Consider the following 11,955-nt stretch of genomic DNA (forward strand, 5'->3'; position numbering starts at 1 on the left):
GGGATCAGTGGGCCCGGGAGAGGCGGGCCAGGTCCGCCGGTAGCCCCTCTGGCTTCCTGGGCGTAAGGAGGCGCGGGAAAGTGCAGGGGTTGGCGTCCGGGGTGGCGTGGGGCGCGCCGGGCGAGTCCCTGCTTGCAGGAGGCGCCGGAGGAGTCCTCGCGGCCGGGGCAGGTGGAGCGGGTTTGCACGCTTGGACCCCCGGGAGCGAGGCCCGGAGGCGGGGGGGGGGGGCGGGGGGGGCGGGCGGGAGAGGCGCTCCTCTCATTGGCCGCCGGGCACCGCCCCGCGCGCACTCCGCCTTTATAAAGCAGCGAGGTGGCCTGGCGTCCGCACGCCAGGTTCCCGGCGTCCGACCCTCCTTCGCTTACTCTGCCCGCTCGCCCGCCCGCGCCCACCATGGCCACCATTCAGCAGCTGGTAGGAAGATGGTGCTTAGCAGAGAGCAAAGGCTTTGACGAATACATGAAGGAAGTAGGTGAGGTTCCCCACCATGCGGCGCTGCAACGTGGCACGTGCGTGTCTGTCTGTCCCTAGGTCCCCTTCGGCGTGCTGGGCTCAGAGGCTGGGCATGCTTGGCTGCCTATCCCCGACCCCGTTATCCTCTTCCACCTCCATCACGGGCGAGGGGCGGGGAGAGCGTGGGCCTCTCGGTCTGCCCCGCTCTCTGCTGCTTTCCCCTGGGCGCCACCGCACTTGCTCCCTGCCTTTGGCGCGCTCACCCCCCTCCCACCCCAAACTTCACTTCTTTCGACCCCTTCAGGCAGCCCTCTTAACTTTCCCTATTTTTCTTCCTCCACGACTCGTCCTCCCTAATCCTGCCCCCGTCCTCCCACTCGCACTCGCTCCGTCGTGGCCGCACCCACTCGCCTTGCCCACCCTGTCGCATCTTTGTTCCTAGATGGCGCGCGGGGTCCCCTCCCTCTTCTTCCCGGGACGCGGTTTCTAGCAGAAACCCTTTAGAGGGTCTGAACCGGGCTACAGCTTCAGCTTCCATTCCGCTCTCGGCTGCATCTCCCCTCCCCGCAGGTCCCCCACCCGCCCTCTCGGGGTGCGCCGGGCCCTTTGGGTTGGCACGGCTCCCCCGGGAGCATCGCGGCATCCTCGCCTCTACGCCCCAGAGCGGCGCTGCCCTGTTGGCGGGTGGCCTGTGGGAGGAGCCGGGGATGGGGAGGCAGTGCGGCGCGGCCCTGGCCTCTGCGTCTAGAGGGTGGAGGGCAGAGAGGCTTTGTTGGGAAACCGCGGTCAGAAACTGCCGGTCCCTCCTGCGGCTGCTTTCCTCCCACATCCAAGATGGCTGTGGCTTTGCAGAAGGCACTTGACTTATTAAAAGCCTTCCAAGGAAGAATGAGTCTCTGTAGGAAGATTCAAGGTGTCACTCAAAATAGTGCTGAATTTTCTCCTGTCTTTTTCCTGAGCCGGTGACAACGATTGCATGCTGGTTGAGACATTGGGTAGACTGGCAAACAAAGATGAACCTTTGTCACAGGCCCCTAGGAAGTGGGATGGTGAAGCATGGCAAAGATCCTATCTGAGACAACTGCTGGGGCTGTGGGGATGCTTTAGAAGCCGCCCTCCCACAAATGCTAACATGCCTGCTTTCTGGTGCAGAAGTCACTACAAAGACCTAGGCCCTGAGGTACTTGAGAAACACACCTTCACTAACCTTTATGCAAGACAGTGTCTGATTAAGGCTGGTTCTGTGGTGAATCTTGAGTGTCTCTATGATCCTGTGAGTAAAGCCACCTAACGTACTCAAATCGGAGAAACACATTTGTGTTTGTTCACATGTGTGAGGACCGGAGAAGGCTGTTTCTCTGCCCATTGAAAGCAAATGTGTTTATCAGATGGCTGGTTTCCAGAGTTCTGGAGTCATGAAGGTTGTCAAGGCTCAATTCATTAGAGAGCAATCAAGGTGGAGGAAGAGCAGAGCCCTTTATTTGTCCAAAGTGAGAATAAATAATGACTCTAACAAAACAAGGCACCAGCCTTGAGCTGGCAAAAGAGAAGGCTTCACGGGGACATTTCAAGCCTGGCTGAGTGTTCATCATCAAGTCAGTTACTCTGTTTAGGTTGTAATCTCCTCATTTGTGAAACTGAGATTTCGCCTAGAGCTAAGTTTCCTACTAAATGTTAACATTAAGGGGAAATATACAGATTATAAATTAAATATATCAATACAGTAATTGAGTTACACAGCTCTGAAATATTTACTCTATTTGAGGGTATGATTTTTCCTGTTTGCTAGCATTATGATTGTGCAGTTAACTCTTAAAACTTTGTGTAATTTGAGTATCTCAGGATCAATGTTGATTTTGTATAGTCTGCTAATCAAATATTTATCAGGGGCCTTTTATGTGCCAGACTGTGTGCTGGAGTCATAGAATACAATGGTTGGCAGAATTGAGGACATTGTAGAAGTTCGGATATCTTCCCTAACTTTCTGAAAGCCGACAGAGCATGGTGGTGGAGCTATTTGGAGGCCCACGGCCTGCCTGCATTGTTGGTTCCCAGCCCCCTCCCTCCCAGGCTGAATGAGCTTGAGAAAGTTACATCAGTGCCCCATCTTCTCATCTGTAAAATGGAGACAGTGTATCCCCCTTCCACACGGTTGTCGTAAGGCTGCCATGAATAATATATGTCAAGTATGAGCACATGGTGAGCACTGGATATGTGTTCACGGTTGTTATTGATAAGTGAATAGGTGAAAATATGCACAGCATAGTGATTACAATTGAATTGCTGCTTTTATTATGTAAACTATAACTCTGGTCCTCCTGTTGTTTAACATGATATATCACTCTACAGGAGTGGGGTTAGCTCTGCGAAAAATGGGTGCAATGGCCAAACCGGACTGTATCATCACTTCTGACGGTAAAAACCTCACCATAAAAAGTGAGAGCGCTTTGAAAACAGCACAGTTTTCCTGCATCCTGGGAGAGAAGTTTGAAGAGACTACAGCTGATGGCAGAAAAACTCAGGTCAGTCCTAACTTATAATATCACAGAGGCTTCTAGAATGATAGATTCTATTAATAACAGTCTTACTGCTTCCAGGCAAGAACTTAATGAAAAAGTCACAAGTTGTTTTATGAATTGAGTTGTGACAAATTAGTGAAAGTACCAGCTTCACAACGTAGTCTATTTTGTAAAAATAGTTTAAGGGACACGAGAAAGAGTGCGTATCTCTTATGTGCATCTAGATTGAAAAGCATAAACTGTATTACGAATGAAATCAGTATGGGCTAATGAAGTAGACTCAGAAGGGAAAAGATGAAAAAATGTTGGTTAAGGAGGTTATGAGTCACAGAAACTCTCTTTTACTGTGCTTTGGAATATTAAAAAGTATACTTTATTTTGGCAGACTGTCTGCAACTTTACAGATGGCGCATTGGTTCAACGTCAGGAATGGGATGGAAAGGAAAGCGTAATAACAAGAAAACTGGAAGATGGAAAATTAATGGTGGTAAGTGTCTGACATCTTATATCTTATTGGGCTTCTTGTTTGAATTCATAGTTCACAAAGGTGTTCTGTATCACTGATCATGAGCAGGAGAACTAGGTTTGGAAAGAAAAAAACTGCAAAGCAACAAGGTAAATACAAAACACTAATAACTGAGAAAGCCCTTTGTAGAGATAGAGAAGTGAGATGATGTACTAGAGGATGTAGCAGGAGCTGGGTTTAGTCCATGCTTTGCTGCTACATTTACAGTACAGGCACACTTCAGAGATATAGCAGGTTCGATTCCAGACCACCGCAATAAACTGAGTATCACAATAAAGTGAGTCATGTGAATTTTTTGGTTTCCCAGTGCATGTAAGTTATGTTTATACTATTATGTTAAGTGTGCAATAGCCTTATGTCTGAAAAAACAATATACATACCTCAATTAAAAGAATACTTTATTGCTAATAACTGCCCCCAAATTACAATAGTAATACCAAAGATCACTAATCACTGATCACCAAAACCAATATAATAATAATGAAAAAGTTTGAAATATTGTGAGAATTAGTAACATGTGACACAGAGACAGGAAGTGAGCAAATGATGTTGGAAAAATGGCGCCAATAGACTTGCTCAATGCAGGGTTGCCACAAACCTTCAATTTGTAAAAAAATGTCTATATAATCTTGGGCATACTTTTTCTGCTTCTTCAATATGAGGAATAGTATTTGCTGAGACTGAATGAATACTTTAGATATTGCAAATCAATATTTAGTTTTCAGTTAAGCATATGCACGTCATAAGCAAAATAACAGGTTCTAGCTTTTCAAACCCAGGAATCCTAAAGTGCATTTTCTTCGTCTATGAAGTAGATTACAACGTTTTGTAGGATTGTGGTCCTAGCATTTAACTATCACCATTGCTCTGTGATGTAAGACTAACCTGACTCTTCTAATATCACTCTTTCTCCTAGGTATGTGTCATGAACAATGTCACCTGTACTCGGGTCTATGAAAAAGTAGAGTAAAAATTTCATCATCACTTTGGATAGGAAGCTGCGAGGATGAACAAGCTCAGTTCAATGAGCAAATCTCCATACTGTTTTGTTTTTCATTACTATGTTCAATTATCTTTATCACAAACATTTTACTTTAACTATTTCAAAGTCTTGGTTTAATTAGGATCATCTCTTTGGTTAGTAAATAAATCTGTTTGTGCTATACAAGTTTTGCATGTTTTTTTAAGCTTTATAGGAATTGAGTGATGAGTTTTAACATTTATGAATGGAATAAATTCTGGGGTAGCCTTGAGGTTACCATATTGAAATTATATTTTAGTAATTTATATGTAGAGCTACTTCTGTGGCAAATAAACTACCAATCATTAATCTTGCCCTATGCTATTTGAACTTTGTATCAACTCAAGAATCTTAAATTTGTGGCAGAGACTGTTCTCACTGAAAAATAGCTACATAAATAAACTTTATAATTTAAATATTAGAATAAAGGTTAAATCACCATCATTGACTAATAATCATACTTTTAATAGTGTGCTTATAACTATTACTCAGGAATTCTGAGCCAGAAATTCATTTAATAAATTTTCTGAGGACCTACCATGTGCCAGGCAGTCTTCCAGAGGTTAAGGTATGTCTGAACACAAGGACAAATCATTGCACTCACTGTGACAAGAAACACTCAGCTTTGAAAGCACATAGTGTGCTCATTAACAAAAGCCGTAAGAGTAATTGAGCTCTGAATGAAATACTTGTGTATATATATAAAGAATAACTAGAATTCTAGTGACTCCTGTCCTATTTCTCAAGCCAAATAATAAATATCTGCAATTCACATTTGGAGAAATTCCTATAGGCACTGGGCTAAAACTATGTACATGATCCTCAGAGCAATACTTAGGGGAGCTAGTAACATTATCTCTGTGCTGCAAATAAGAAAACAGGTTTTTGACTACCTAACTTGTTCAAGGACATAGGAAGCAGGAGAGTTGGAGTGGGAACCTACAACTCGTGGAGTCCACTCATGACTGGTCAATCATTCATTCTACAGCACTGCCTCTTCTCAGTGCTATAAAGATCCTGAGTTTAAAGTCCCTAAATGTAATAACTGAGACTTTTCTGAAACTACTCTCTATGCACTGAAATATTAGCTGGCAAGAATCTTTAATTACTGAAAGCTAGCAGTCAATGAAAGAGTTGGACTCACTGATACCCTAGCTCTGTGTTGTCCAATATATAGCTGTAGCCCCAGGTGGCTGATGAGCACTGGGTAAGTAAAATACACATAAGATTTAAAGAACTTTATACCAAAAAAAAAAAAAAAAAATGGAAAACACCTCTGATTTTTTTTATATTGATTACATGTTGAAATAATATTTTTGGATACAGTTGGTTACCTAGATATTGTATATTAATCAAATTAATTTTACCTGTTTCTTGTCTTTTTTAATGTGGCTAGGGAATATTTAAAAATTACATGTGCTAAAAAAAATTACATGTGCTGGCCTTTTTTTTTTTTTGGTCCATATTTTTAGTTGGACAGTGCTGTTCTAGACTTCCTTTTCTATTTGAATTTCCATCTTGTTTATTTTCGTCTCCATACTAGAGTTCCTCTTTCATCCCCTTTTTCCACTTCTAATAATAGTGTACATTTGTATGACTCCCTGAACCAAACACTGGGCCAAGTACTTTTAAGAGTTTTATAATTCTCAGAACCACCCTAAATGATGTGTATTAACAATTGTTTTCTGCCTTATTTAGATGAGAAAACTAAGTCTCAGGGTCTAGGTAATGATACCAAGCCATACAGCTAGTACGGGTCAGAACAGATTGGAGCACAGGTTCATCTGACTAAAACCTGTGCAACCAGCACCATGTTCTAATGTCTGTATTGCTTCAGTTTACAGACAGTGGAGTATTACTAGAGGAAGGGTAGGCCCATGTTTCTTCTATCGGGGGCGCTGTGGACATTTTGGGTGAGAGAACTTTTCTTCATTGTGCTGAGCTGTGGCAAGTTGGTGTCCTAAGATCATTGCCACAAAATGCCCATGGCACCCATCAGTCTACCCCAAACACCCTATACATTTCCAGATGTCTTCTAAGGGTATGGTAGCATACCTAGTTGAGAACCACTGGGTAGAACAAGAACAAATGTAGCTCAACTTCATATTATCTAGTGTCAATCAAGCCCTTCTTCCTGCTAAGCAATCCTTTAACATCAATTCACCCCTTATCAAAAGGTATGAACTAGTGCCTTCATTGAATATTTTTGTTTTCTCTTAACTGGTAGTATGTTGGAATGTATTCTGTTTAGTTCTACAACACACTGCATGTGTTGGGAGTTTCACTCCCTGAGTTTCACCCAGGTCTACCAGATCTCCTGTTTTCTTCTCTATGCTTCAACACTTTATTGCCAATAACCTATTGGACATTTCCCTATAGATGTCATGTTTAATTTCAATCTGGTTTAATCTCTCTAAAATTTAGTGTGATGATTTAGTGTTTGGGCTTTAGAAGCAGACAATTCTGGAATCCAATTCTGGCTCTCTACCCTTTTAAGTTGTGTGACTTAGGGCAGCGTTACTTAACTCCTCTGAACTGTAGTTATACCCTTTGTAAAAGATACAACATTGCCTGACTCATAGAGTTGTTTTAAATGTTAAATGAGATAACGTAGGTAAAACACTTCACAGAGGGCCCAGCACATAGTAAAGGCTTAATGTATCTCCAGTACTGCCCAACAGAACTTTCTGCAGTGATGGAAATGCAGTGTATCATCTGCACTATTCAACACATCGGCACTAGCCCCATCTAGGTGGGTATGGAGCACTTTAAATACGGCGAGTACAACTGAGGAATTGAATTTTAAATTTTATTTAATTTTCATTAATTAAAATGTTAATTTAAATACCCACATATGGTCAGTAACTGCTGATTTGGACAGCACAGGATGCTAACCTCATGTTTTCCAAAATCAAGTTTCTCATTTTGATTCCAAACCTACTCCTCTTGTGGTATTGTTCATCTCAACCATGGGAATGTTATTTTTCTAGTTCTCTAGCTAAATGCTTTCGAGTCATCTTTAATTCCTTTCTTTCTTTCCCATGCTATAGCTAATCCACTAGCAAATGATTTCAGCTTTACTTTCAGAAAGTATCTAGAATTCAAGTACTTCTCACCTCTTCCATAGATACCACCGTGATTCAGACTCTACCATTCTCTCTCCCCTGATCTCCCTGTTTGCATTTTTATTCTTCCAGAGCTATCATTTTAAAATACACGTTTAAATATGTCACTCCTCTGGTGAGAATCCTCCACTGGCTTCTCATTTCATTCAGAGTCGAAGCCAAAGTATTTGCAGAGGTCTTATATGATCTTGCCTGCCTCTCCCAACTTCCCAACATCTCCGCTCCTCCTCGTTTTTTCTCCTTTCACTCTCTTACCAAACATTCCCTTCCAGTAGGCCATTGTTGACACAGCTGTGCTCCTGCCTCAGGGCCTTTGCACCTATTGTTGCCACCGCCTGGAACAATCTACCTTCTGAAATCTGCTGCCCAGGCTTTCTCTGCTTTCTCACTTCCTTTAAGTCTCTTCTCAAATGTCACTCTAGCAGTGAGTCATCCCCAGAGTGTATATTTGCTACCACCCCTCCCGCATACTCTGTATTCCCCTATGCTGCCCTTGCCCTTATCACCAATCCTGACTAACTATATATTTACTTGGTTTTTCGGTTAAAAAAAATTTTTTTTTTTTGTGGTTATCATCTGTCTCTCTCCCTGGAAAGTAAGCTCCATGAAGAAGGGGCTTTGTTTTTACCGTGTTCTCTATCACTCACCTAGGAAACAACCTAGCACATAGAAGATGCTCAATAAATATCTGTTAAATGAATAAATTCATTAGTAAATTAATGGCTCTTCTGTGGGTATTTAACATATTTTAATATTATTTAAGACCCTTTATGATTTTGCTTCAATTTATGTTATTTTTTTAAACCATATTTCTTACCTTTGTACAAATCATTCAACTTAATTAGGTCATTTACTTACCCCAGAGGTAGTGTACTTGATGACTGTAGAATATGAATGTTTGAAATAGGAAGTAAGGAACTCAGTCTAGTTTCTGAACTGGCATATGCTGTGACACTCTGCCTCACCAGGAACTAGGCTGCCCGATTGTGATCAATATTTAAAATTTATTTTACTACAGCTGAGTATTCTGCCAACAGGCAATGTCTATCAAACAGAACTTGACCTGAGTTGTTTGTGGAACGTGGTCCAGATTAGATACAATTTACTGCAAGTCAAATGGTTTAACATAAGTCAAATTCTCACCAAAGAAAAATGTACAGGCAAGAGATGACTTAACTTTCGGATTATGTCCTTGAGCGCTGCGAGGGCATTGACTGTTCTCTTCAAGCAGAATGAGTGCCTAAGGATGCAGGGTTATTGGCACATCACAGCTGTGAGGTCTTTCTAGGCAATATGTGGCTTTGCTCTATGCTAGTATAATTATGTTGCATTTATTGCTAATTTCGCGGTTTCTTGAGTCTTAATCTCGTCAACTGTTTTCTCAAAATTCTGGTATTTGAAATTATGCTAGGACCATAAAATGATTGAGAACCATGTGTTTAGCACCTAGATTTTAGTTTTGCTAGCTCACTTGAGGCTCTTACTCAATTCTTGCTGCTTATTAATTAATGATTATTAATGTTGTATTTAAAATTCACTTTTTTTCTATTTTTTTAAAATTGGGGTATAGTTGCTTTACAATGTTGTGTTAGTTTCTGCTTTACAGAGAAGTGAATCAGCTATATGTATACATATATTCCTTCTTTTTTGGATTTCCTTCCCATTTAGGTCACCACAGAGCACTGAGTAGAGTTCCCTGTGCTATACAACAGGTTCTCATTAGTTATCTATTTTAGGCATAGTAGTGTATATATGTCAATCCCAATCTCCCACTTCATTCCACCTCCCCTCTCCACCCTTGGTGTTTATACGTTTGTTCTCTACGTCTGTGTCTCTATTAAAATGGTACAGATGAACCTATTAGCAAAGTAAAATTCACTTTTAAGTTTATGAGAATAATTATCGATTTTCCCTGGGTTCCATGTACTCACTGTTCTTCTTTTTTCCTGTTGCCCTCTTAGAATTCACTGCTGTTTGGTGGGTCACGTGTGATGTGGGTTAGTAGGAAGAACTGATGAAGATGGTGAAGTGGTTTAAAAAGCTGAGTGACACATGTTTTGAAATATTGTGAAAGGCAGGGTGGGATGACACATCACTGGTCCCACAGCAACTGGAAAATAACTTGTCTTATGACATCTGGTCTGTCAGGCTCTTGTCACCAGATTATACGTGGACATTTACTTAGGAACAAGTGCATCTACTCCCAGGCTCCTCCTCCCACACTGCACGCTTTGAAAATGTATGAAAAGGAAATAATAATACTTTTTACAGAGCACTTTTTAGACGTGCTTGTGACACATGATATGAGGAATGAGATAGAGCAGGGCCAGGGTCCTTTTCATGGAACTGACATTCTGGTGAGAAAAGATAGAATATACACAGTTAAAACTAGTGGCATAGAGTGATAAATGCAGCAAGAAAAAAATGAAGCCAAGTAGTATGAGAAAGAGTGAGTAGGGTTGAAGACACTTTATATGGGGTGGCCAGGAAGGCTTCTCAGGGGACGTATTGTTTGAATCCAAACCTGAATCAGGAGCAGAAGGTAGGCAAGTAACGTCTGGCGGCATAGTGTTCCAGGCAGAGGAGAGCAACTGCAAAAACCCTTTGTGGAGCAGACAGGGGGCAGAGTGACAGAAGCTGATGGACAGAGAAGCAATGAGGGACAGGATGCAGTCTGATATCTGAGTAGGAAACAGAGCCTGTGGGACCTGGTACTTCTAGTTAGGGATTTGGGTTTGTCGGAGGGTCAAGGGAAACCATGGAGGGTCTCAAGTAGGAAATGCCAGAGCACTTTAAAAAATACCCTAGTTTCACTCTTGGTAATGGAAAACTTGATATTTGGAAATTCTTCTTACTAAAAACAACTGAAAATACTGGACAAAATATATATATATATTTAAATTTCCTTAAGGTGACAAAGAGCTAATAAAATACTGAGAAATTACTTGGCGTAGATCCGGGAATCCAGAGATACAAGTTCAGCTAATAGGGCTGGTTTTGCCCTGAGGTATTTATTTGTGGATCCAGAAGTGGCTGAGAGACTGAGCTGTACTTTTGGCAACAAAGAGAACAATTGACCTTTGTCTGATGGTAGACGGGCTGATTTCATCTTCCATTGTCTTAGAAAAAGAGTTCCTAATGGTTGAAAATTTTGTTACAAGGATGTTCATCAAAGTGCTATTTATATTAGCAGAAAATTGGAAGGCACATAACTTTCTAGAAATGGAGGACTGGTTAAATAATCATGATGTGTCCATACAATAAAAGACTAACAGGTATTTAAAAAAGTAAAAAGACCAACAAGAGCTTGGAAGAAGCCTCATAATATGCTCTAAGGTGAAAAAAAATCCTGACTATAAAATATTATGTATGGGAGTTTGGGATTGACATATACATACTACTATTTTTAAAATAGACAACCAACACAGACTTACTGTATAGCACAGGGAACTCTGCTCAATATTCTGTAATAACCTGAATGGGAAAGAGTTTGAAAAAGAACAGATATATGTATATGTATAACTGAATCACTTTGCTGTACACCTGAAACTAACACAACATGGTTAATCAACTATAGTCTAATATAAAATAAAAAATTTAAAAATTATGTACACATCCCATTTGTGTAACATTATGTGCATACATGTAGGAAAATATAGAAAAATGTTAACAGTGGTTATCTCTTGGGATTGGGGTGATGTTTAATATCTTGTTTACTTGCTTATATATCTGTAATAAGAAAAATGCAAAAACCTAATGCAAATTGCTCTGTATGTTTAATGATAAATAAATAGTATATTAGAAAATACTGCAGAAAAGTACAAATAAGAAAATAAATAGTCCTGGAAGTCTCACTTCTATAGAAAATCAGTATTAGTATTTGGTTATGAGGCATTGAAATAATTCTTTATAAATTTATGTGCATATAGACCCCAAACATTTTATACATGGGAACATAAAACACAGTATTCTGCTGGCTTACTTGTTTTTTTAAAAAACTCAAACAAATATAGATTCACATTTTTTAAACCTCACAGTATTTAACTTTACTTCAACTCAATTATTTATTTTATCAATTTTCTATTGATAAATGTTTAAGTCCTTGAAAGTTTCAGTTATTAACAATGGTTCAATGAACATTCATATACATTAATGTAATAAAATCATTAAAAAACATTTACAGTAGTATTTACCCTTTAGATAGGTCCCCACAGCATTTACTCAGCCTTCCTTAAAACATAGGCCAAGTAGTTGCCAGGCTGCAAACAAAGCTAACCTCACAAAGTGGTAGAGTGCTGTAGCACGTGA

At 40.6% G+C, this 11,955-nt stretch overlaps 1 protein-coding gene across 1 annotated transcript; it reads left to right on the forward strand.

The window, feature by feature from the left end:
- The first annotated feature begins 310 nt into the window (after nucleotides 1–310).
- On the forward strand, nucleotides 311–4,669 carry FABP5 (fatty acid binding protein 5). The gene is made up of 4 exons (XM_061171464.1): nucleotides 311–475; nucleotides 2,806–2,978; nucleotides 3,361–3,462; nucleotides 4,418–4,669. Exons 1-4 carry the CDS (start codon nucleotides 397–399, stop codon nucleotides 4,469–4,471), a joined length of 408 nt encoding a protein of 135 aa, XP_061027447.1. The 5' UTR covers nucleotides 311–396; the 3' UTR covers nucleotides 4,472–4,669.
- The last annotated feature ends 7,286 nt before the right edge of the window (nucleotides 4,670–11,955 follow it).

The sequence above is a fragment of the Eubalaena glacialis genome, chromosome 17 (assembly GCF_028564815.1).
Source record: "Eubalaena glacialis isolate mEubGla1 chromosome 17, mEubGla1.1.hap2.+ XY, whole genome shotgun sequence".
In the NCBI taxonomy this organism is placed as follows: Eukaryota; Metazoa; Chordata; class Mammalia; order Artiodactyla; family Balaenidae; genus Eubalaena; species Eubalaena glacialis.

Excerpts from the sequence above, each read along its gene's own strand:
- FABP5 (XM_061171464.1), top strand. The coding sequence starts at position 397 with ATGGCCACCATTCAGCAGCTGGTAGGAAGATGGTGCTTAGCAGAGAGC. Across the intron at positions 476-2,805 it reads CGAATACATGAAGGAAGTAG|GAGTGGGGTTAGCTCTGCGA; the intron begins GTGAGGTTCCCC and ends ATCACTCTACAG. Across the intron at positions 3,463-4,417 it reads AAGATGGAAAATTAATGGTG|GTATGTGTCATGAACAATGT; the intron begins GTAAGTGTCTGA and ends TCTTTCTCCTAG.